Source organism: Eucyclogobius newberryi, unplaced genomic scaffold (genome assembly GCF_026437365.1).
Source record: "Eucyclogobius newberryi isolate DKJ021-1_F unplaced genomic scaffold, fEucNew1.0.hap1 SCAF_21, whole genome shotgun sequence".
Classification (NCBI taxonomy): Eukaryota; Metazoa; Chordata; class Actinopteri; order Gobiiformes; family Gobiidae; genus Eucyclogobius; species Eucyclogobius newberryi.
In genome coordinates, this window is record NW_027315846.1 from 7,858,944 (window position 1) to 7,885,953 (window position 27,010).

The 27,010-nt window shown below is 42.4% G+C and overlaps 1 protein-coding gene and 1 gene segment (V, D, J or C); both read right to left on the bottom strand.

The window, feature by feature from the left end:
* LOC140371108 (mitogen-activated protein kinase kinase kinase 7-like) overlaps positions 1-27,010 on the bottom strand; it is a 298,187-nt gene that overhangs the window by 6,290 nt on the left and 264,887 nt on the right. The window lies entirely within an intron of this gene.
* On the bottom strand, positions 19,462-20,883 carry LOC140370982 (immunoglobulin kappa variable 6D-21-like). The segment is given in 3 exon segments: positions 19,462-19,472; positions 20,458-20,745; positions 20,829-20,883. Coding segments are annotated over 3 exon segments (354 nt in total).

A 27,010-nucleotide genomic window follows, 5' to 3' on the forward strand; every position in this document is an offset into this window, starting at 1 on the left:
TTTATTTTCCAATCAAATCCAATCCAGCTTTATTTGTATAGCACATTTTACAAACACAAGGTCTCCAAAGTACAAAACAAGCAGAAGTAACATATGTTAAAAAAAAAAAAAATTAAATAAGAAAATTGACATACCCTGTTTTATATTTTTTTTAAATGCGTTTTTAACACTGTAAAGCACTTTAAATTGCGCTTAGTACAAATTGCGCTCTATAAATACATTTGATTGATTGATTGAAGTAAAATTATAGATAAATGTAAGAATACATCCAATACCACATTGTGAAGTTAGAAAATGCAACTTTCTAATCAATACATTCAGTACCCTCAATTAAATATACTTTCTTTGTGTAAAAACTATTTACTGATGTTAACATTTCATATTTTTTTACTCCTCATTCTGGGTGGTGATGTTCCAGTGGATCCGTTACCATGGCAGCCCTCGGGTCGACTGATAAACCCACAGCTTCAGCTACGCTGCCCTAGGAGTAACTATGCTGGGGGAAGTATGACAGCTTGAGCACTATCCTCTTCTTCTTCTGACTACTTATGCTATCAAACAATATTTATTTTTTGATTCCACTTGCAAACTGTTCACCGCCTTCTTTTCTTTCTCTCACTCCTGAGGACCTGTGGACCCAGATGCCCCTCCCCTGGTGAAGTGGTCCCTGCCCTGTGTGGACGGTCCCTCATCTGCCTGAAGAGTGGGTCCAGTTCGCCTCAGTCGGTCCCTCATCTGCCTGAAGAGTGGCTCCAGTTCGCCTCAGTCGGTCCCTCATCTGCCTGAAGAGTGGGTCCAGCTCGCCTCCGACGGTCCCTCATCTGCCTGAAGAGTGGGTCCAGCTCGCCTCCGACGGTCCCTCTTCTGCCTGAAGAGTGGGTCCAGCTCGACTCAGACGGTCCCTCTTCTGCCTGAAGAGTGGGTCCAGCTCGCCTCCGACGGTCCCTCTTCTGCCTGAAGAGTGGGTCCAGTTCGACTCAGTCGGTCCCTCTTCTGCCTGAAGAGTGGGTCCAGCTCGACTCAGACGGTCCCTCTTCTGCCTGAAGAGTGGGTCCAGCTCGACTCAGTCGGTCCCTCTTCTGCCTGAAGAGTGGGTCCAGCTCGACTCAGACGGTCCCTCATCTGCCTGAAGAGTGGGTCCAGCTCGACTCAGACGGTCCCTCATCTGCCTGAAGAGTGGGTCCAGCTCGCCTCAGTCGGTCCCTCTTCTGCCTGAAGAGTGGGTCCAGCTCCAGTCTCCTTGTGTCCGTCTGTCCGTCTGTGAGAGTCGGATCTCTCCTTCACTGGAACTCCTCCAGGTTTCTACGCTTTTTTCCCAAAGAGGTTTTTTTTTGGTTTTTCCTGGCCGAGAAGGAGAGTCTAAGGACAGAGGACCCTGGGACATCGTCCCTCGCCACCACAGACATTGTCTGACTTCATCGCCACCACAGACATTGTTGATTCATTTCTCCCTGTGGCCCTCAGAGGCAACTGTTGTTGTGATTTTGGGCCTTACAAAAATAAATTGATTTGATTTGATTTGATTTGACTGACGGACTCTGCCCCTCCACTTACTCACTCACACATCACGTTCATAAATACACGGGGGAGACAGATGGGTGAAAGTGCTTGTAATCCAAACTTATAACAGTTTTTGTGAGCGGAGTCATGTCATTGTCCACTTTTGACGTTTAAATGAAGATGATGAAGTTTGTTTGTAAGAGATGAAGTTTGTTACCTTAAGTTCGGGAGCAGGACCACGCCCTGTCCTGCGGCTACACTATTTAAAGCAGGGGTGTCCAAACTTTTTTCACCGAGGGCCGCATTTTGAAACTTCTTGAATTGAAAAAATCTTGAATTTGTTGAATGACAAAGTTAATCATTCTAAATTTTGCATTTTACATAGTTTCGATGAGCCTCCACACCCTTTAATAAGACTGGGAAAATTAATATTAGGCTGGTATAACATCAAAATGCTTTATTTTGTCCAATTTTTCAGCAAAATGTACTACTTTTTCCTGTTTGGACCGACTGTACAGGAAGCTAGAGGGCCAACAAAAATTGAGGGCCGCATTTGGCCCCCGGGCCGTAGTTTGGACATGCCTGATTTAAAGCATCCAGATCACATACACCTGTGTTCGTGACGTCACGCCCCTCCCTCCCACCCTCTTTTAAGTGTTCTAATTATTGTCATTAATCTCCTAGATGGGGGTATCGAGGCCCGGGAGCCTTCAGCCCTCATCGCAAGAAGCCCCAAAACGGCATCAACTACCGTACATTTGTGTTGTTCATGTTTTTCGCCTGCCAATAAACACTTTGCATCGTAGCTGAGGTTGTGGTCCTCGCTATTGAAGTAAAGAAAACCCGTGGTAGTGATTATCCACAGAGCAGCCTCCGGGGCACATCCCCATCCACCTTATTCCAGAAGTTGACCTGGGCACCACCATCCGTTGTCACCCTCCTTCTGGTCTGGTTGCTGATCTCAAAGAAAATGCGTTCTACACAGTCCACAAAGCTGCTTTCACCCAGGGAGTAAAGTGCAGCAAACATTTGACACAGATCTAGTCTACTTTATATCATATTTGAGGCTTTTCCTTCGTTCTCCACACTAAACCGAGCTCCTGCTTAACCAGAAGTGCCATCACGAGGGAAGTGCACATCCATAGCAGAAAGAGGCCAAAGTGGGCTGGGCAGATTAAGGTGAATAGATCTTGAGCTGATGTAGTTAAGATGCACTTTATTGTCTCCATAGAAATCTTCTCTTCTTTCTTCCACGACCCATCCTTCAGAGGCGCTGGGGAAAAGCCACAGTGCAGCCTCGGGAGTGGGGGCCCAGCTCCAGATCTAGAGCTCAGCGGATTCGACCTTTTGTACATATTTTCATTGATTGATTGGTTTATTTCGAGCTTATTGCATAGTGTTTTGGGTCGATGGGCGAAACCGTAGTCAAAACAGAAACATGCAAACGCCACACAGAAAAGCACCGTCGAACTTGTGTGGCCTCCTTACTGTGAGATGAGAGTGCTGGCAATTCAGACACTGTGCAGTCTGGAGTGTTTTGCTGGTTGATCATTTAGGATGAAGGACGGTTGGAAGTTGTTGTTTTTTGTTGGTTCTTTTCATCGACCTTGGTTTAGTCCAAATTGCAACTCTCTTTAAAACTCTTAGTTAGAGAGGGTAGAATGTTCAATCTGGTGGAAATGGTTCGAGCAGCGAGCATTTACTCACCTGAGCTATGAGTTACAGCATGAATGCTTTGGCTCAAACCATTTTGAATAGATTAGAAGTCGGAACGTCCAGATGACTTCCTTTCAAATCGTTTCTACCGTAGATGACTCCTGATTGATTGAGGGAATTCATCCAATTGTTAGAAATTGTTACGAATTGGTTGGTTTTTATCAGCAATGCCTATTAATGTGTACTTTTGAAGCATCCCTATGAAACTCTATCAGAACTAAAGAAGTTTGATTCTAGACGTCCAAAGATTTCCTTCAAACACCAAATTTTCAACTCTCTTTTTCAACGTTCATACCAACAAAAGATTAAGAAATTGTTGTCAAACTGTACAAACCCTATACACCTTAAGCCAGGCATGTCCAAACTACGGCCCGGGGGCCAAATGCGGCCCTCAGACCAATTTTTGTTAGCCCTCCGGCATCTTGTTAAGCTGGTCCAAACAACAAAATGTTATACTTTTTCCTTTGAAATTGGATAAATTCAAGCATTATGATGTTATACCAATCTAATATATGTTCCAAGTCTTACTAAAGAAATGCAAACATTCGAATGATTCATTTTGTTATTTGACAAATTTGACATTGTTGGGTTGTTTGTGGCCCTCTGCTCCGTATGAGTCTAAAAATGTGGCCCTCGGTGAAAAAAGTTTGGACACTCTTGCCTTAAGCTAACTAGGTTCATCAACAAGCACGATCTTATGTCATTGCCAATATGAGCACGCTAACATCCGCCGAAACGCCAAGGGATCTGGTGGTCGAACCTCACCGCTTTTTTCTCGTGAGGCGAAACCGCTGACCGCCAAAGAGTCTGATTACAAAACCGCAGCCGAGTCTCTGCGTTTGGCGTGGACGTGGCCTTTGTCTCTGCCGTTGTTTTCCCCTTTGTCTGTTGCGCAGCTCCGAGCTCTCATTCCGCTCACACACGGGACTCGCTTCATTTCGCCGACGCGAGACGTGAGGTGATTATCTCTGTCATTCATCTCCCCGCCGCCCGAAGGAAGTCCAGAGGGCAAGGAGCACTGTTTACCACGCGCAACGCCATTTATTACACCCTCTCGCTCTCTCTCTTCTCTAAAAATAACAGCTCTTTCTTCATTTTTCTATCATTTACCAGCATTTAGTAAAACAAAGGCAGGAAGAATGAGGCGGGTGTTTATGGAGGTGTAGCTGACAAGTCTGGAGAAGAAAACAAAGGCGTTTCGTTTCATCTCGTAACCTTTTTTTTTTATAGATACAAATCTACGGCTCATCTGACAGCAATGAGCCGCTCGCTGCCCTTGTCAGAGGTGTAAAGAAAACGTAACAGATGTAGAGAGAGCAGGTGTCAAAGCCTCTACACAAGTCGTAACATTTGATCGTGTGCGATATTTGAAGGTAATACCGCGTGTTTACTCGTCACATTCTCCAAACCAGAGGCTGTTGTGAGTGCAAGAGAAACGTGTGTTTTATTATAGCTCATTATTATGACGTTTTGGCATATTTTAGACTATTTAAGATAAGATATGCCTTTATTTGTCCACACGTGGGGACATTTCGGTGCTGCAACGCAAGTAGATACAGAACAGTCTTAATAGAAAAAAAAACTCTTAGAAACAAAACTCCTATGTACAGAAAAAAATAAATAAATACATAAATAAAAAAAAATAAAAAAATAAAAAATTAAATAAAATATAAAAAAAACAAAAACAAAAATAAAAATAAATTGAAAAAATAAAAAAAAAAATAAGCTAACTTTTTGTGAATGTTCTAGTTTTCCCCCACCGCCTTAAAAACATTGCTGGATTTTCAATTTGTCATGATTTTGATGACTTTTTCCTGTATATGTCTCGAGAGTTTACTCCTCAAGTCCAGTATTTACAGATATATAACACTTTAATACGTCAAAGTCACCACTCTCCTTCCCCCCCACCACCTCTTGAATGCCGCCTGTATTATATTTTATTGTATTTTATGCTACAAAACTGTGTATTTGTGCCTTTTGATGAAGGAACAACGTTATAACTGAATTGACTGTTAGAAAGTAAAATTAGTTTTGCCCCGGTTGGTTGTAAAAGGTGAAAGTAAGACCGCTGATTGTTGTCTGAAAGTTGAAAAGTATAAACTCATAGCTGTGAGTAATCAGGATGCTAGGAATGCGTTCGGAAAGTGGGGAATACGTTTGGACCGCTGCAAACTGTGAGAAATGTTCTGTTTCTCATGTTTTTAAGACAAAGACCTCCCTAGGTAACACTATTTTTGTATTTATTTTGTGCTACTTTTTGTAATACATTGGTACATTTGTTCACATAACTTAAAAGGTGTGCCTGTCCCTTTTTCCCCTAATATTAGTATTTTAAAATGAACTACAGTCCGTCGAGAAGGGACTACATGTATGAAACGTTTTCCCCGGAGATAAAAATGGATCTTCTGTCAAGATAAGTTTGCACAGACGGAGCTCAAAGCCGGAGACACGACAGGGACTGAAAAGTACAAGGAAACTAAAATGACTTTCTGTTCTCTTTTTGAAAGTCTCCCAAATGCTGGCTGTACAATCTGGCAGGGGCGCGGAGACCGGGGCTTGGCAGGGCCGAGGCTGATTGAAAACGGGTCCTTTGTGGCTCTGAACTGTTTCTGAGGTTGTACTGAGAGGATTGAAACAAAGTTGCACACACTAGAGCAGCCTCAGTCATTGGTTGAGGACATACTGTAACCGTCTGAAGGTACAGATACTTGTTGAATTAAAGATGCACTGCGGGGCCTTTCTGGGAGTTGGTACGCCACCTTATATGTGTCTATAACCTTGAGCCTTGAGTTGCACTATTAATATTTGATTTATCGGATTCACTTTGTGTATTTATTTGAGTTATTTATAATTTTGAAGTGTCCTGGACCAATTTCTGTTCCAAAAAAGAAAGAAAAACAATCACCGGACAGTGCCACGGACATTATTCAACACATTATACCAACTTTCTTTCTAAAAAGGTCTGATTTGGTCATGTTTTAGTTGGTGTTTGGGTATATTTTCAACCCAAAAAAGTGTGCTACGATTCGGAAAAGGTGGAAAAACACTGGGCTAAAGTATTTATTTAATTAGGTGTTTTTACTGCTCCAAAAGGGCATTTTTACTGCCTGTGGTGTAAGCTTAATGTCATACTGTGGAACATCGCAATCTTAAAGTGAGAAAACACATCCGTTCCAGCGTTCTCTGCTTGCTAACGTCAATTGGCACTTTGTAACTTCTCCGGTGTATGTCCGCCACCTGCTCGTCGCCATGGACTATAGGTCGCACCTTTTTTCATAGTTTTGGCCGGGGTGCGACTTGTACTTATATTTATACTTATAAACGTATACTTAGCGACTTATATGTGATATTATTTGTTATTTTCACACAACCGCATTTCATACTCCAGTGCGACTTATATGTTTTTTTCTTCTCTATTATGCATTTTTTGGCTGGTTCGACTTATATTCCAGTGCGACTTATAGTCCGGAAAATACGGTAATACATTTTAATGACATACTGTGAAACATCCAGACAAGGCAGTAAAATCTCCTTTGAGACAACTAAAAGAATAGTTGGTACCTTCATAATATTACTTCAAGATGCATGACCAAATACTTAATTCTGTATGAAAAATAAAAATGTATCAGGAAAATTCAGGCTTAGTAACTGCTTAATTAAGAGATTACAGTAATAATTAAATAAGCCTGAATATTTTTTTCTAATCAATCATTAACTATTTCTTTCTGATTAATTATAGCTTTATGTGTGCTTTGCAAGGATATTAAATGTGTAGTTATAAAATGTTACAGAAAGGTTACACAGTGCACAGTTTTACCACTTTTATACTTGTACTTTCACAACTTCTAACTTTAAACACAGGTCTAAAGTTTGTCCTCGATAGAGACAAATCAGAGGCCGACACCAATTTTCCCAAACAGAGCTGGTGTGTTCTTGTAGCGCCCTTTAACAACACGCCAACCCCAACAAAGTCACAGCACTTCATTCCACCTCGTCTTTATCTCAACCACATCAAATCTCTCCACGCAGCCGCCTCTTCGGGGGGAAATATTTGTGCGTGTGCGCTATGAAAACGACCTTATAACGTCAGCAAATAAACAACTACAGCCCCTTAAATATCTGCGACGCTGATGGAAAAAAACAGACAATATCCTGAGCGCAAAGATAAAGCCGTGGCCGCCATGGCAGCAGACGGCGTTGTAAGGAAATACTGTACGTGCGTGTTTGTGTGTGTCGGCTCGTGTACAAATATATGTCAAAAAAATGTCTGTTGTATGTTTATTTAGTGTGGATTGCAGCAATAAACTGCCTTAAGAGAACTGCAGCGTTATATACATACAGTTGTTAGCAAACTGTCACATGAAAGGTGCTGTACAAATACAATTTACTTACGTGTCAAAACGGCAAAGAAATACAAAAAATGTAGATGAGATTTTAAAATGTAAGTGTTTTTTTTATACACAGATGCTTTTAGTGCAATGAGAATACAAGAGACCCCATTGACAACGACCGCTTTTATTTGTCGTTTAGCTTGTGAACCAGAGTGAAGTATGTTGGATGCAGATTTAAGGCGAATATGACAAATATTTCTTATTATCAAAGGGCTGAAGTGCTTTGAAACAGACGCCTTTCAATTTCTGGTCCTTTTATTTATAGTTTTATACAGGGAAAACTCAATGAGTAAAGGTTCAAATTAAAAAGGTAAAGTAAAGTACAGTCAAGTATGTGTAAAGGGTCAAATTAAGCAATACATAATGATAATAATACATATTTACACATACATTATGAGATTAAAATGATATAAAACAGGCGCACCGGCGTTGTGGCCTTGACCTTGACTACTGAATGTTAAAAGTGTTTTGTTCCACATGAAAGAGCGAACTGTCTGAAAGCCTTTTTTCCTGTCTCCGTCTTGACACGATGACTTTGTAAGACATTAATGTCCTGAGACCTCAAACTGAGACAACTTGACCTGAGGCGCAACAGACTTGATAAATAATCAGGCAAAATGGCAACTAAAGCCTTATAAATCAACAAAAGCCAGTGCAGTTCTCTTCTCGCCTCCAAATAATTGAATTGAATGAATGAACACTATGGATTTGATTTTGATAACGCAGGCAGGGATTACTAAAAAACGTAATTAGAACAAGTGCTAATTGTGATTGCTTAATTCTCTTTTGACAAACAGTGTGGACCGACCTGAATTTGTCCGACATTCGAGACACATTTGTTCTTCTCCCATCGCATACACATGTTTAAAAAATAAGAAAGAAAGAATCACATACCTTTTTGATGAATCAAGAGCTGTGGCGATAGAAGGAAGATAAAAACAGAAATGTCATTGTGATTGAAGCGTAGGACGATGCAGAAGTACTACTACGGTCTTGAGTCAGTCCAAATACTGTATTTCCTGGACTATATGACGCACTTTTTTCATAGTTTTGGCCGGGGTGCGACTTTTATGTGACATTATTTGTTATTTTCACACTTGCAACCGCATTTCATACTCCAGTGCAACTTATTTATATTTTTTCCTCTCTATTATGCAGCGGGGCAAGCTTGAGGTATTTATGAGATACAAACGCACGTGTTAATGAGAAAACTAAAGATATCGTATTTTCTGGACTATAAGTTGCACCTTTTTTCATAGTTTTGGCCGGGGTGCGACTTATACTTATATTTATACTTATATACTTAGACTCCGGAGCAACTTATATATGATATTTGTTATTTTCACACTTGCAACTGCATTTCATACTCGAGTGCAACTTATATATATATTTTTTCTCTATTATGCATTTTTTGGCTGGTTCGACTTATACTCCAGTGCGACTTATATGTGATATTATTTGTTATTTTCACACTTGCAACTGCATTTCATACTCCAGTGCAACTTATTTATATTTTTTCTTCTCTATTATGCATTTTCGACTGGTGCGACTTATAGTCCGGAAAATACAATACAACTCGTAGTCGACCTGTGCCACCGACTACGGAGCTGTTCACGCGATGACAGCGAGAAGAACTCGTATAATTACCTGACAAAAGCGATCCAGGCCGGTGCGGTGTCCGGGATGAAACGGACTCCCTGTGGATCCTTCCCACAGACCTGCAGCGTCCCGGGTCAGTGTGACAGCGCGTTCTGATTTTAATGACTTTGAATACCTGCGGGACCCGAATCGACCCAACTGCATTCGGTATAAACCAGAGAAGCTAATAACGGTATCACTAGACTAACATTAAAAGCCCTTTTGCATGAATTTCTCCTTTAATTATAGCTTATATCCTCAACCTCAATATTGACTAAATGTGCGGTATTTATTTCTACACTTTCCTCTGATATTTACAATTGAAATATTCCTGTCTTGGAGGTTTTTAAAGAAATCCGCCTGACAGACAATATGTGCTTAAAATGACACGTTCACATTGCTGGTGTTTGCCTTTCAGAGTGTGTAATTGTCAGCTCGGCAGCGGCGCTTTAACACTGTCCATCTGCAGAGGATAAATGTCACAGGGATAAAAATGCGTCTTATTTAATAAAGAATAATGTCAACGTAGAAGGGAAAAGTGAAGCTGCCAATCACCGCCGTCCACCAGACAAACGCCGCACTTGAAAGCGAGACTTCTATTGGACCCAAATCTTATTAAGGCAGCAATTATTAACAAAGGACAGTGGTGGACAGGAAGTGAGGAAGGGACGCGACTCTTTCAGCAACTCTACTTTAACCAGCGTTGTGTGTTTACAGGGAGCGAGTAAGTAAAACTGAAAGAAGCCCATTAGAACAATCCATGCGTTTCAAAGTGAGGCAAAATTAGCGCTGTTGTCATAGCAACTAACAAATCAAAGGAAAATACTGTATCTTTTGAGAGGTCAAAATGAGCAGAAATGGCGCCTATTCATTCAGCTTCCTGTTAAAGTTTGAGGACTTTTCACTGTTCAAGATGTTCAAGATGTTGGGTTAACTTGTTAATTGCCATAGCAACCGGTCTAATTTTTCATCACTCTGAAAGCCATAGATACTGATTATTCCTTTCATTGATTATTCGGGTCAAAATTCAATCATAAGAGCTTTGAAATAATGAAAGTTCAAGAAAATGTAATAATTTAAATATGATATTCAATAAGCTTTACTCAATGTTAAGTAATTACCTTGTTTCATTACTTAAAACTCATCACATGAAAAATGGAAATGTATTTTACACTGGGCATAAAAGAATGTCATGTGGTCATGTGATTATACGTGATTCAGTGGAAAAAAATGGAATTTAATTTAATTTAATGGCGTCGCTAATTGTGGATACGCATTAAAAGTCATGTTCCTTTGCACAATTATCCCAACACTAATTTGATATTTTGATATCCGGACCGGCCTTAAGGCACAGAAAAGTACTGCCTTCAATTATCCACTTCCACTAGACAATTTCATAACCACTGAACTTCCTGCCTCAAAGTTTTTGTGAATTGAAAAAGCGGTTTGACTTCTTTCAGCGATCTTAATCTGCGTTGGCCCTCGTCAGAACTTGTAATATTTCCATTTCTCTTTGAACATGGCACGTATCCAACCGCTCTGGATTTAACGCATGGAGATGTAGCAACTCAGCATAACTACAACAGAGGAAAAAACCCTTCTCAGATTCATAATTAAAACCGGCTTATTTATTTGATTTGGTTCGGATGGCTCAAAGTCTCGTACGACGGCGTCGGTGGGAAGCGGCGCGCGTTTGAAACCGTCTCTTGTGTTTCCGTTCACGTTCGGATGAAAAGCTTTGCGTGTGGCATGTGAGCAAACAACTTTTTAATTGAACGCGTGGCACGGCTGCAAATAACAAACCAGATTGCATCATCGGACATGATAAAACTGCTAAAACGTTACATCCAGTGTGTCTGAAGCGGTTTCCTATCGCGGCCAAATAAGTTTGGAGATGGATTTTCCCAAAGTTCCGTTCCAAAATTAAAATGAACTTGTGTTTGGTGTGCATAGCAAGATAGTTAATTACTGAAACAACAATAATGACAGTGACATTCTTTCACAGTTAATTAGTGCTATGGTTGGACATATCTCACGGCGCATATATTAATTTATTTAGGGAAAAATACTGAATAACAAGAAAATATGTGCATTGATATACAGTGAAAATAACATGAATCGGAAAGGATAGGACACATACTGTAGCACTACAAGCTCAATATTTGTCTCCTTTTATAAGATTCATAAATTAAAGGGACATTGCCTTCTGCTTGACTCCGTAGAGATGTTATTTCTTTGTACGGCGTTATTTTTCTTGCATCTATTCAATTTAAACTTTGCGATGTTGCACAAAGTACATTGAAAAAGGGGCATTCTTACAGTGAGTTAAAGATAGTTTAAAGTCATATTGAGGAACATTCCAGTCTAGTGCACCTTTAAATAAATGGGATTGCCACTGTACAATAATTACACATTAAGGCGATTAAAATTTGAGGCTACAGCGTTTTATCTCTGCAGATGTAACAGAAGATTTTAAACATCTTGCAGCATCAAAACTGTGGACGTGGAACACTCCATACAAAGACATAATACCGTATTTTCTGGAATATAAGTCGCACCAGCCAGAAGAAAAAAACATATATAAGTCTTTGGGGAAATTTATTTGATAAAATCCAAGACCAAGAACAGACATTTAATCTTGAAATGCAGTTTAAAATAATAACAGATTAGAGAACATGGTGAATAGGTGTACGTATGCTAACGCTAACACCTTCAGCTACATGACGCACAGACAGAACTGTGGTAAGTGTCTGGTATGTTAACGTAACATATTAACAGTTATTCAGATAACTATAGCATAAAGAACATGCTAACAAGTTTACCAAAGCATCAGTTTTACCCCAAATCACTAAATCCATTGAATTCTTCTTCCTCTGTGTCACTTCTAAACAACTCCACAAACTCCAGAGGAAGAGGAAGTGCTGATTCTTCTTTTGCGTCGCTTAGAGCCTAGAGCGCCCTCTTGTGGTTGTCAGTGTGAAAATAACGAATAATGTCACATAAAAGTCGCTCCGAAGTTTAAGTCGCCAAAACTATGAAAAAAGGTGCGACTTATAGTGCGGAAAATACGGTAATTTCCATGAGGAGCCTCCAGAAAAGTTTAGTTTGATCTCAAATCGCAAGAAAGAGGCAAACTAAAAGTAATAAGTGATTGATCGTGATGTGTCCTTGTTGTTGCAGTCATTCCAAACTTAACCTTGTGCTTTGGTCAATATTATTCATGTTTCTGGCATTTCGTATCAGACACTGGCGAGTTTGTGCGTCGTTCATTGAGCCAGTGAAACAGAAATCCATCTTCTTTCCGACAGGTCATCAAAAGCTCCAGCCCATGAGTTCACTCTGCCATATTCATCATAATGTCAGAAATTAGGCCGTTAAGTCCTCACAATGAGCAGCGTGTTGCAGTGGACCATTGTGCGCGTCGGATCCATACGCGAGAAATATGCTGCGTATTACGACATCACTTATCAACACATTATGCAGCACACACAAAATACTTTCACCCTATGAATGGAAACAAAGTTATGGAACAAGGCAATAACCAGCTCCAACTTCCTACCAAAGTAAAAGTGTGTACTGCCAGTGCGCGTCGTCGTATGGCGCTGCCAGTTGGACAAACAACTATTCTCTGTATATTACTTTTTCCACCCAATCAATCGTAAAAAGCTCTACTTTACGCAAGTATTTTGTTGCTGTGTTTCGCCCCTGCTTCATTTTGTTGTCTGAAAAGCTGTTCTAAAGTCGTGCCGCCCCCTATAATTCATGCATGTAAATACTAGCAAAGTGCCAAAGGGTGTGTCAGGTCCGATTTGGTTGGATTTAAACATGTACCACCTTTTCCATTTGAAAATTGGTCATTACCGCCTCAGCAGCTTCGAGAGGGACAAAAGAACAATCTGCCATATAATCGAATTATGCAGACGCCTATACGGCAACTATTTGGCAGTCGTTTTGAACCTCCAAATGAACCTCACCTCCAGTTTGTTTAAGAAGGCTCGGAGGGCAGATCGAAGTACTTGCGTATTCAGGCCACAAGTCGGATGTGAAGCAGCTCTTTCCTGCTACAGCCTTGTAAGTCCCGGGTGATTGTAACTGCATTTGTCGTCTGGGGGTCACTGCGCCCTCAGATCAACTCCTCAGGCAAAACATGAGCGGGAGACGAGCAAGGCCATAGGAAAGGACAGCATGGCCATAGGAAAGGATAGTAAGGCCATAGGAAAGGACAGCATGGCCATAGGAAAGGATAGTAAGGCCATAGGAAAGGACAGCATGGCCATAGGAAAGGATAGTAAGGCCATAGGAAAGGACAGCGAGGCCACAGGAAAGGACAGCGAGGCCACAGGAAAGAATCCACGGCGTGATCCAAAAGGTGCCCACTGTTCGATTGTGTTGGAGAGATACAGGACAGGGGAAAATATGTTTTTCATTATTTTAGATGACATAATACAAGTCCCAATACATGCTAATTTAAAAGCATTCAAAAATATGACTTTTAATCAATAGAAAACATTCAGAAACAAAGCTAGTTACATGTTATCCATAAAGACTTAAAATGTTCATTCTGAATCACTCCCCTACTTTTGAAAATGTATTTAATACTTTGTAATTATATCTATTATGTATTTTTTCTATTATTGTCTATTTCAGTCTGTACAAATATTGAACCTCTAATATATGTAACATAACATCAACAAAATCCCTTTAGATCTCTAGAAATGTCAAACCGAGATTGTTAAACATTTTCATTTTTGTTTTGTATTTATCCAGAAATGTGCCAATCTTATAAATTATAAATTACAATCAGCACATTTTTCTTTGAATAATTGCACAGCATTTGGAAGTGTTTTTTAATGGCAAAAAACACAATTCCCATAATTGCCATAATTCTGACCTTCAGTCTTCATTACGTGATAATCAAGATTTGGGATGGATTATTTGTAAAACCGGTACTGTCTTTGGATCACATCACAGAGAATATTGCTGCTGTGAGTGAGAAATACTGTGAGATTAAATACTGCTGGCAGCCTGAGAAAAGACCTTGACAATAAATGAATGGAACAACATTTTCACCACATACCTATAGGACAACGGTACCAAATGTTCCTTTTTATAATGAAAAATGTGATCAGTGTTGGAAATAAAGTACAATTTGATAAAAGTTTGGTTAGAAACTGTCAGGCTTAGTCAAACAGGATAAGGTCGTCTTATTCCTTCAAATGCTCCATTAAAAAAATTGAAGCAACCAATTATGGAAAACAGCAGGAGCACAAGAATTTGCTTAAAAATGTAAATCCACAAAATTGCCAAGATCCACTCTCCATCTTCTTGGTTGCCATAATAATATAAGATATGGTCAGGCTTAAAAATGAAGAAGGAAAAAGTAGGACAAAAAGTGGCTGGGTTCCAATGCTGTGGATTTGGACATTTAAAACTCAGAAAAGTTGTCCAAATCTAAATCCAAAGAAACTTCAAATAAGTTTATAGAAGAAGTAGTCCTTTGTGTCTTGCATTTCCAGTAATTGCACAACATGTTATTTCCTCAGATCAAGCACCAAACCCCCAAATCCTTCAGGGGGTAATTTAACTCAGGGCCTCAGATAAATGAGCCTTACATAACCTTCGCCACGTCACTGTCTTTTGGCTTAACTATTGTGGAACGCCAAGAACGCCGTAGCCTCAAGAACAGTCGTCCCCCATATAGTTTAGTTTAATGCTAGACTTTTATCAATTAGTTTGAATTCATCTTAATCATATCCAGTGCAGTGCAACATGTTTCATCATTCTCACTCACAAGACTATGCAGCAGCTTAGGCCCAAGTACCAAGAGCATTTAATGCTCTTGGTACTTGGGCCTAAGCTGCTGCATAGTCTGTTTATAGGGTCTACGACTCCATATGGAGATGATACTGCTTTCCCTGGAATGTTCCAGTATGGCATTAAACTTGTCTATGATGCATTTATTCAGTGTCTTATGCTTTGCAAAAAACATGGCTTCTTACTGTGTGCGGGAACAACTCTCCTAAGGTCAAGTTAGTCATACTGTGGGACATTCCAGCCTTAGCGATAACGTTTCTACGGCGACAGGTCTTTAAACAACCTATGTATGCTACTGCCACTATTACATAATCAAACGTATCATCTTATAATGAAGTATTAATCGTCGTAAAAGAAACAAACGCTCAGCACACTGCAGTTTGCAGAAAGCGAGTAGATATGGGAACAAATCAATCTAAAAGTGATGTGTCCATCCCGGAGACGCCTGTCATGCTGCAATGTCAAATAAATATGGGAAGGAGTGTCTGGAATGCCCAACAATGTGGTCCGATAAATTTGGATTTGCCTTGGTGTTTTTTATTTTTTATTTAGTTAATTTTATTGTATTTCTGTGTCTGTAATTTCTTCGTGATTTTAATGCATTTTTTCTGTTCACTTTGAATTGCCTTGTGTATGAAATGTGCTCTACAAATAAACTTGCCTTGCCTTAATAAGATAACACAGTCTTACGTGCTTCTAATGACAAATGATACATTTGGACAGTCTTTTCATTTAAAAATGTTAAACTATGGAGCTCACATCCGCCACAAGCTTAAATGCATATCAGGGCTTAAGTTGTTCACCTCGAGGCTCAAGGCTGCTAAAATTAAGCAAAGCTGTCCTCACTTGTAAGTATTGTAATCTGTGTGTTGACTGGGGCAATGCTGAAAACATGGAATTCTACTATTTTAAATGTGTAAATGAGACTGTGCTTTCATAATGTTTTAAAGTGTGTTCAAACCAGAGCCAGGGGTTGAGAATTAGGTTTGACTGGGGAAAAAAAATAGCTTAAATGCACGAGATTGAATGAACATGTCCCTGGGTGATAATAAACAAGCAGGAGTTAGTGAGTGCGTTTTACCGTAGCGTCTGTTACAGCTGGTCAACACCAAACAGCAGGTGGTGAAACATCTGCTGTTGTTACCTCAGCGCTCTCAGCGGACTCTGAAAACCCACGTCCCACTATACCGCACGACACGGGAGGTCGTCTTAACAGGATGAAATACAGCAGCCAATTTTGACAGTAAAACGTCCCATTATATTGTTCGCCCGTGTAATTCATTCTAACTTTGAAAACCGTGTTACAGTTTGTGCCACAACAAAGTAGACAGAGATGTGTTTGCAGCTAATTTAATCTGTTGCATTGCAGAGGGAGATGTATAAATAACTCAAGAGGTTCTCCAGGTACTCTGATGTACTCCATCTATTTCAGACATGCACAAAGCTGACCACGCCAACTAACTCTTGTTTTATGATTCATAACGTTGGATTTCAAAGAGCTGGTCACATACTTGAGCAGTAACGTATATAAAGGAAATATAATCGACGGAATCTATCTAAAGACACACTTTATTTATCGATTAAAGTGTTTGGCACAAAGTCTCTTCGATCGAACTCAATCAAGATGCAGAGTTTGTCTCATAGAAAGGCAATCTAAGTAATTCACTCTGAGCTAAATCACTCCATGCTCCTCTTTTCTGCTGTGGTCCATATAAAATAAAAACGTTGGTCAACTAAGACTCTTTTGACCGATTTTGCACCAGCCAAAAAATACATAATTGAGAAGAAAAAAAAATATATAAGTCGCACTGGAGTATAAGTCACATTTTTTGGGGAAATGTATTTGATCAAATCCAAGACCAAGAACAGACATTTAATCTTGAAATGCAATTTAGAATAATAACAGATGAGAGAAGATAGTGAATAAGTGTACGTATGCTAACGCTAACACCTTCAGCTACATGACGCACAGACAGAACTGTGGTAAGTGTCTGGTATGTTAACGTAACATATGAACAGTTATTCAGATAACTATAGCATAAAGAACATGCTAACAAGTTTACCAAAGCATCAGTTTTACCCCAAATCACTAAATCCATTGAATTCTTCTTCCTCTGTGTCAATTCTAAACAACTCCACAAACTCCAGAGGAAGTGCAGATTCTTCTTCTGCGTCGCTTAGAGCCTAGAGCGCCCTCTTGTGGTTGTCAGTGTAAAAATAACGAATAATATAATATATAAGTCGCTCCTGAGTATAAGTCACAACCCGGTCCAAACTATGAAAAAAGACATCCGGAAAATACGGTAAAGGTCGAGCTGTGGCGTTGTTACTTGTCACCGCGGCCACATGAAAGTCCTTGCGCTCAGCTGGGATATTTCTCTGTGGTACATTTTTCCTTTCAACACCGGTCGCTTCACAGAGGGATTTTTTTCTCTTTTAGCTTTTCAGCTTTTGAGTCCTTGATATGTGTTTTACGTCTCTCTGACCTTTTGATCATTTATAAGTGATATTCAGTGCGGCGCGATGGAACCGACTTTACACGGGGGGAAAAAAGAGAAATATGTGAAAAGAAATGTCTCAAAAGCAAAGAAAGACAAGGACAGAGCTGGCAAGGTCTCTGTACTGTGAGTTCATATCCATCTATAACACTCTGACTAAAAATCAATTCACTTTTAGAGCTTCCCAAAAGAGCTATTAGAAATGACTGCTTCTCCCTTAAGAGTCCATCACCGGCATCAGTATTTCAGGACGAGCAAACAGTCACACGCAGGTGATGGAATAACCTTATGTGCCAGAGCCAAATTTATAGATACGAAGGCAAACCTTTTACTTTTATGTTTTAATTAGTTCAGTTTGGTGTATGTTTGTGCTGGGACGAACATGTAGGACACACTGGACGTACTGGGCCAGTCCGAAATCGGGGAACAATCCAGTGCAGATGACAGGTTAGGCTATATTTCACTAAAACGCAGTGAACCTGATTATATTTTAGATTTGACTAAGCTTTTTGCCTATTTTTTCCCAGTTTAACAGTGTTGGTAATGTGTATGATGTTACTTCCTGGTTTAACATGACATAGGTCGTAATGCCGCGTTCCAGTCGTCCTCGGATCTTGGGGTGTTGTTCTCTCCAAGTTTAACAATTACCAGTATATTACAGCAACGATTCAATCGAGTGATAAAAAATAAGGGGAGTGTAGGCGTTTTTGCTTCGACTGCTGCGTCGGCTGCCCAGCCCCGGAAGACAATTGATGGATGTTTGAAAGTAAAAATGTCGGGTGGATTTTTGTACATCTGGAGAGTGGTTATTGTTTCTTTCCACAGGTGTTTTGGAAACGATGTTGAACTCATTGTATCAAATGAACCACAAAAGATTTTCCTCCCCCTCAAATATACTATAGCTATGATCCTACAAATTGAAAAGCAGAGGTCACACACTCAGACGATCCAAGTGAATAAACTCTTAGATTACATGATTTTCAAACAGTGAAAGGAAGAAGTAGTCAATTTTATTTTCATTCATGGCTCTCACACTCTTAGTACATCACATGTATTCACATGAAGAATATTGGGCACTTTGAAATAGCTTTTCAGATAGAAAAATGAAGGCGTGTGCACGACAAACACAAAGTCAGTCCACACTCATTATAGCAGCACATACAGCTCTTTCCTACGTGTTTGCAATCGATAAAATGTTTTACACAAGTACATAGCTCTCAAAATCAAAGGTATTCATCAGGGCAATGTTTTAAAAATAAAAACGTTTCGACCAACCGAAATTAATTTTCAATCTGAGAAACTCGACTTTATACTGCTCTGGCAAAGCCCTGCCCTCAGGGAGGAGTCATTTATAGCAGTTTGCTCTCTTGACCTTGGAAACAAATCAGTCAGATGCTCATCAAGTGCTTAACAGCGGTGAGGGAGTCTCAGCCAGAGCACAGTGGGACTGTAATGGGCCGTAACAGGTTTTACAGGTTAGTTTCAGGCTTAGTCAGCTTAGAGCAGGACAAAGTCCAGATTAAACTAACTTTTTTAACCTCTATGATGAATCACTCCTGAACAAATGACGGATTACACCAACGTTATGGAGAGGAAAAACTGAGTTTATTTCAGTTTGGTTTGTTTCATAACACAAACGGTAACAAGAGAAAAGTTAGGTTATGCAGTTGAGGTGAAGCAAGTTTGATGATCATTAGAAAAAAGAAAAAACGAGGAGGAAGTACATTTCTCCACAGCTTAATGGAGCGGATACGAGCGCTACCGACCCCCGACTGTGACATGCACCCAGCGTTTAGTCATGGCTCTTTCCAAGTACATTTTCTTGCCTGGTTTGACGTCTTGTTCAGCTGTGGAGACTGAGCGAGCCCCCTCCTGCCCCAGGCGCTGACCTCTCACAGCCCCGGTTACTGTTGCCCTGGGAAACATTAAGCACAATTGTGCAACTGTGGACAGGATTAGATAATGCATCTGGACACTTGAGGGCCAGAGGCCATTTTGTATGACACCAAGATCTATGAAATGGACCTGTTAGAAAGCAAAATGGGACGTTATTTGGGGATTTGTGGTCAAAGCAATGACATCCAAGTCATAGTAAACATGCTTCACACTTCTGTCTGGGCACAAACACAGATCTGTTGCAGGAGGCACAAACTTCAAACCCCCCCCGCCCTGCATCAGTTCACGGTTACATTTGACAATAATCTCTCTGTCGGCGTAATTCCTCATAATTCATCCAGGAGTGGTGCAAGGTACGGACAAGGTTCTTTTCTTTGGTGATGGAATATGTGTATTGATCTTTTGCACATGTGAACTTTAAAATTGTGCACCTTAAGTTGGCGAAAGTTATAAAAACACTAAAAAAAACTTGTATATTGATCTTTTTCTGAAGACCACATGAATATATAAATTGTGCTGGAGGCATCAAATCACACTAGATTTTCACCTGAGTCCCTCTGTCAGTGTGTTGAATGTTTGTGACAGTGACAGTTATTTAGAATATAATTAACAGTCCAAGCCAAGGAAAGAGCAATATTACAAAGCAGTGTATAAGAAATAAAGATGTATTAATTTAATTCAATTCAATTCAATTTATTTTTGTAACGCCAAAAATCACAACAACAGTTGCCTCTGAGGGCGACAGTGAAAAACAGATTAAACAATGTCTGTGGGGCGAGGGACAATGTTCCAGAGTCCTCTGTCCTTAGACCCTCCTATTAAATATTCTATAAATTAATGTTTGGTGTAACTACACACAGATCAGTGATGTGTGTTCCTCTTGAGCAGCTGCAGTTGTTTCCTGCTCTGGTCTCACTCTGAAGGACTCACTGAGGGAGGTTTTTGTACGAGCACAAATCACTGAGTGAACACTCTTTGACTGTCACGATGACGATAATGCTGACAGGTATAAACTGCTGCATCTTCAGCCTGAGCTCCAGTGATGGTCAAATAGAAGTCTCTGTGGCTCCCACTGCCACTGAACCGAGATGGAGTTTCTGGCAGACGTTGTGTAGCAAGTTTGATCAAGAGCTTTGGAGTCTGACCAGGTTTCTGCTGATACCAGTCCACGGCCCAATCCCCATTACTATATCTGTCAACATCTCTGTTAGTTTTACATGTGATAACGGTTGTGGATCCTGGAGTAAACGTATGGTCCGGAGCCTGAGTGTCTGTGACCTGACCACTGCATCCTGTAAAAAACAATCTACATTTATCAGAAGAAACACAGAGAGAAAAGGCAGTGTGTTGTGTTCAATGTCACTGAGAGTGGAACCTGTGAAGCAGCAGCAGGCCAGTGTCCAGATGAGGATGGTGCAGCCCAGAGCCATGATGCGTTCACTGACACATGTGAGTCCTGTCCACAGTAGATGCACAACGACAACAATGGAAGTTGTTGTTGTTGTTGTTGTTGTTTTATGGCGGTTGGCATCCAAGTGTTGCATTACCGCCAGACTTTATTCCTCAGACTTTTCGTAGTCCTCAGACTCTGTCGTAGTCCGTAAAAGTACTCCTTCCATTGCTTTGGTGTTACAAAGCCCATGAGGTCATGATATGTCTTTGTGACTAGAATAGTTGTTGTTGTTTCAGAGACCAACAAGTTTGGCTAGTCTCCGGTCTGGAGAGACGGGAGATGGCGGAGGAGAGTGGATCGGTGGTCGAAGACGTTCTGGACGGCGTGGAGGAGCAGCCTTTTCTGGCTGCACGTGCCCGGAAACGTAAAAAGTCCCTTAGCTCGTCCGAGGGTTCTGGGAATGAGCAGCAGGATGAGGCTGAAGCTATTGATATCCGGGGTGAGAGCAGAGACTGTAAGGTGATCATAAAGCTTGCACAGGATAGTGCATCCATTAAGGAGTGGAATTCAGTGGCATTGTCAAAGAGCCTAACTGTAGCTGTGGGAGTGATCAAGAGTGCAAGTGTCCTTAGAGATGGCTCGCTGCTGGTCGTGTGCAAGGACGCGGCTCAGCAACGGAAGGCGATTGGAACTAAACGTCTGGGTGGAAAGGACATTCTTGTGTCTGATGCTGAAAGAAACACGGTCAGAGGAGTTATCGTAGGTGTCCCTACGGCGACGTCTGTGGATGAAGTTAAGGAGAATTTGACTGGAGCTAAGGTGGTGGACGCTAGGCGGTTGAAGGTGACCCGGTCTGGGGTAAGATGTGACAGCTTGTCGGTAATGGTAACACTTGAAGGGAGGTGCCTGCCTAGTAAGGTGTTCATTGGGTTCATGTGCCATGACGTTAGGCCATATGTTCCACCGCCCCTGCGTTGCTTTAAGTGCCAGCGCTTTGGGCATATTGCAGCGGTCTGTAGAGGGAGGCAAAGATGTGGTAAATGTGCAGGAAATCACGAGTATGGGAAGTGTGACGAAGGAGCAAAACTGAAGTGCTGTAACTGTAGGGAAGAACGTAGCTCTGCCTACGGGGGATGCAGGTTTAGCAAAAGGGCTGCTGAGGTGCATAAAATAAAGGTCTCTCAAGGTATATCCTATGCAGATGCAGTCAAGAAAGTTTCAAGTAACGAGTTTAGAGTAAATACAGAGAGAGGAGCCAGTGCTGCTCCCAGCCAGGGCGAAATGAGAAAGGCCAGCGTGGCTCCCAAGAAGTGTGAAGGTTTCAAGAGTGGAGGTCCCAAGTGTGCAGGTTCCAGAATTAATGAGAATACCCTGGTTGTTGTTGTTTTATGGCGGTTGGCATCCGAGTGTTGCATTACCGCCAGACTTTATTCGTGGATAGAGAGGATTTTGTACTCTTTATGGTGGATGTTGTAAACTGTGCTGCTCAGACTCAAAGCAGAACTGAAAGGATCAGGATCATTGCTAAAGCTGCAGGGAGATTCCTTGGAACAAAGGAGCTTGATTGGGCAGATATAGAAAACAGGCTAAAGGCGCTAAATGGGAGTCGGAGTGATGGGGGTCTGCTTTTGGGGAGTCAGAGTGATCAGAGTGACGAGATGGGGGTGGGGGTGGTCTCCTGTCCTCGCCCAGTCTCGTAGACGCACGGCTACCAAGCAGCGACATCAGTGGAAATATTAAAGCCTATAGAATGAAGCCTAAAGAATAAAGCTGTACGATGGAAGCACCGAACGTCAAAGAAGGAGAGGAAGATGAAGAAGAGTCTCCCTGGAATAAAGCCGGTTGTTGTTGTTGTTGTTGTTTTATGGCGGTTGGCATCCGAGTGTTGCATTACCGCCAGACTTTATTCCTCAGACGTTTCGTAGTCCTCAGACTCTGTCGTAGTCCGTAAAAGTACTCCTCCCATTGCTTTGGCGTTACAAAGCCCATGAGGTCATGATGTGTTTTTGTGACTAGAATAGTTGTTGTGTTGTTGTTGTTGTTGTTGTTGTTGTTTTATGGCGGTTGGCATCCAATTGTTGCATTACCGCCAGACTTTATTCCTCAGACTTTTCGTAGTCCTCAGACTGTCGTAGTCCGTAAAAGTACTCCTTCCATTGCTTTGGTGTTACAAAGCCCATGAGGTCATGATATGTCTTTGTGACCGGCTTTATGGGAGACTCTTCTTCATCTTCCTCTCCCTCTTTGACGTTCGGTGCTTTGGAAGTACAAAGCCCATGAGGTCATGGGACGTCTTTGTTGTTTTACAAAGCCCATGAGGTCATGGGACGTCTTTGTCGTTTTATCCTTTAGAAGTCCTTCTTCCATCACTTTGGTGTCAGAGACCAACCGGCTTTATTCCAGGGAGACTCTTCTTCACCTTCCTCGCCCTCTTTGACGTTCGGTGCTTTGGAAGTACAAAGCCCATGAGATCATGGGACGTCTTTGTTGTTTTACAAAGCCCATGAGGTCATGGGACGTCTTTGTCGTTTTATCCTTTAGAAGTCCTTCTTCCATCACTTGATGCTGAAAGAAACACGGTCAAAGGAGTTATCGTAGGTGTCCCTACGGCGACGTCTGTGGATGAAGTTAAGGAGAATTTGACTGGAGTTACGGTGGTGGACGCTAGGCGTTTGAAGGTGACCCGGTTTGGGGTAAGATGTGACAGCTTGTCGGTAATGGTAACACTTGAAGGGAGGTGCCTGCCTAGTAAGGTGTTCATTGGGTACATGTGCTATAGCGTCAGGCCATATGTTCCGCCGCCCCTGCGTTGCTTTAAGTGCCAGCGCTTTGGGCATATTGCAGCGGTCTGTAGAGGGAAGCAAAGATGTGGTAAATGTGCAGGAGACCACGAGTATGGGAAGTGTGACGTGGGTGCAAAACTGAAGTGCTGTAACTGTGGGGAAGAACATAGCTCTGCCTTCGGGGGATGCAGGTTTAGCAAAAGAGCTGCTGAGGTGCAGAAAATAAAGGTCTCTCAAGGTATATCCTATGCAGATGCAGTCAAGAAAGTTTCAAGTAACGAGTTTAGAGTAAATACAGAGAGAGGAGCCAGCGCTGCTCCCAGCCAGGGCGAAATGAGAAAGGCCAGCGTGGCTCCCAAGAAGTGTGAAGGTTTCAAGAGTGGAGGTCCCAAGTGTGCAGGTTCCAGAATTAATGAGAATACCCTGGTTGTGGATAGAGAGGATTTTGTACTCTTTATGGTGGATGTTGTAAACTGTGCTGCTCAGACTCAAAGCAGAACTGAAAGGATCAGGATCATTGCTAAAGCTGCAGGGAGATTCCTTGGAACAAAGGAGCTTGATTGGGCAGATATAGAAAACAGGCTAAAGGCGCTAAATTGGAGTCGGAGTGATGGGGGTCTGCTTGTGGGGAGTCAGAGTGATCAGAGTGACGAGATGGGGGTGGGGGTGGTCTCCTGTCCTCGCCCAGTCTCGTAGACGCACGGCTACCAAGCAGCGACATCAGTGGAAATATTAAAGCCTATAGAATGAAGCCTAAAGAATAAAGCTGTACGGTGGAAGCACCGAACGTCAAAGAAGGAGAGGAAGATGAAGAAGAGTCTCCCTGGAATAAAGCCGGTTGGTCTCTGAAACAACAACAACTATTCTAGTCACAAAGACATATCATGACCTCATGGGCTTTGTAACACCAAAGCAATGGAAGGAGTACTTTTACGGACTACGACAGAGTCTGAGGACTACGACAAAGTCTGAGGAATAAAGTCTGGCGGTAATGCAACAATTGGATGCCAACCGCCATAAAACAACAACAACAACAACAACGGACTACGACAGAGTCTGAGGACAAAGCACTGGAAGTCAAGGCACTGGAAGAAGAACTTTTAGGACTACGACAAAGTCTAAGGAATAAAGTCTGGCGGTAATGCAACACTCGGATGTCAACCGCCATAAAACAACAACAACAACAACAACAACAACTTTGGCGTTTCTAGGCCCATGAAGTCCAAGCGCGTTAGAACATCCTCTTGCTCCTCATCCTCGGCTCAGTCTCCAACACCCCCCACCTCTATAAACGTTTACCCAGCCCTGTGCTACATAAGTAAGCAACCACAGCCTGACACAAACCCTGTGACTGGATCGCCAGAACGTTCCGCAGATTGAACTCCCGCCCATTATTCCGAAACCACAAGGCCAACCCGGCCCTTTCCCTATCATAAGCCTCACAGCAAATCAGCACATGCTCGACAGTCTCTGGCACCCGACAGTGACCACACAGACCGGTCGGATGTTTGCCTATCCTACTCAGTGACCAATTGAGTCCACTATGGCCAATCCTCATCCGGGCGAAGGCCCTTTCCTCCCACGCGTTCCTGCCCATAGACCCGCAAGGACCCACACTACCCTGTATGTGATAGAGATGCCGTCCAGTAACACAGTGGCTCCAAAATTCCTGCCAAAGGCCGACCACATGACTCTTGATAACGGGCTTGATTTCAGACTTGCCCAACTCAACCGCCACATCAATTGATGGCCGCCGAAGGGAACGTTTAGCCAGTGCATCAGCCATTTCGTTACCATCCACCCCCACATGCGCAGGGACCCAAATGAAGGAAACCCTCACATCCTTCCTGGACAGGGAGAGCATCAGACAGAAGATGCCATTCAACACATCCTGTCTGCAATCCGATTTCCCAGATTTAATGCTTTGCAATGCAGAAAGGCTGTCAGAGGCCACCACAATGCCGCAACACTGCAAAGCAGATTCCGCCCATTCCAACGCCAACCGTATCGCTATAAGTTCCGACGTGAAAACAGAAAGGCGATCTGTCAACCTCTTCTTGACCGCTAGCCCCAGGTCAGGCACAAAATAAGCGGCGCCAGTACGCCCACTCTCAGGATCCCTAGACCCGTCGGTATAAATAAACACATCACCTGAGTGCTTATCGATGAGCGCTTGAACGGCAAACTGCGGTGCCCTCCCAGCGACTCCTCTAAGCTTGCCATGCAAGCTAACATCAACAGGAGCCGGGAAAAACTTCCACGGAGCTATAGCAGACAAAGCCACAGACGGGCTCACACGCAGATCACCAACCCCCGCAAGCCGCGCCTTCGCATTTCCTACCTGGCTGAAAACCATACCGCCAGCCTCACTCTGCCCCCCATCAACCCTGAGAAAGTCCCTCACCGGGTGAGAGCTCGTATGACCTTGCACATTCACCCAGTAAGCCAACAGAAGTTCTAGCCTCCGGAGCCGTAACGGCAATTCCCCCAACTCAACCTGCAGCGCCGAGACAGGGGAGGTCCTAAAAGCCCTACAGCAGATGCGCAAGGCCTGGGCTTGCTCCACATCAAGCTTCTTTAAGTTAGTCTCAGCCGCAGACATGTAGGCTATACAGCCATAATCAATAGCCGCCCTCATGACGGCCCGATAAATACCCAGGAGCGACCTTCTGCTGTTCCCCCAGTCCTGGCCGGATAGACAACGAAGCAAGTTATTCACCCTTTTGCATTTACCACTGACCTCATCAATGTGCCGACGCCAACTAAGCCTCTCGTCAAAGGTGACCCCCAAGAACCTCACCTCCCTGACCTGTTCGAGCACCTGCCCATGCAGTCGAAGGGAGATGTCCCTATGCTCATTGAAGAAACAGATCACTTGAGACTTCCGTACGGACAGTTTAAACCCCCACTTCAGGGTCCACTGCTCCACCTGCTGTATTGCCCTTTGCAGTTTCGCCTCGTAAAACCGGAGATTCCTCCCTCTCACCCATAGAGCGCCATCGTCAGCATAAAGGCTCCTCCCAACAGACCCATCCACGTCGTCAAAGATGTCCTTAATCATAACATTGAACAAGATAGGGCTACACACACTCCCCTGCGGGATCCCATTCTCCACCCCATAGACCCCAGAGTAAGCAGCGCCCACTCTGGTTTGGATACGCCGGCCAGACAGAAAGCTCCGGACCCAGTTAAACAGTTTACCCTTCACACCACACTTCCGCAGCTTAATGAGGAGCCCATCCTTCCAAACCATATCGTACGCCTTCTCCACATCAAAGAGCACCGCAATAACCTTTTCTTTCTGAGCCCTGGCCATCTGGATATCAGATTCCAAACACAACACGGAATCCATGGTGTTCCTGCCCCTACGGAAACCACTCT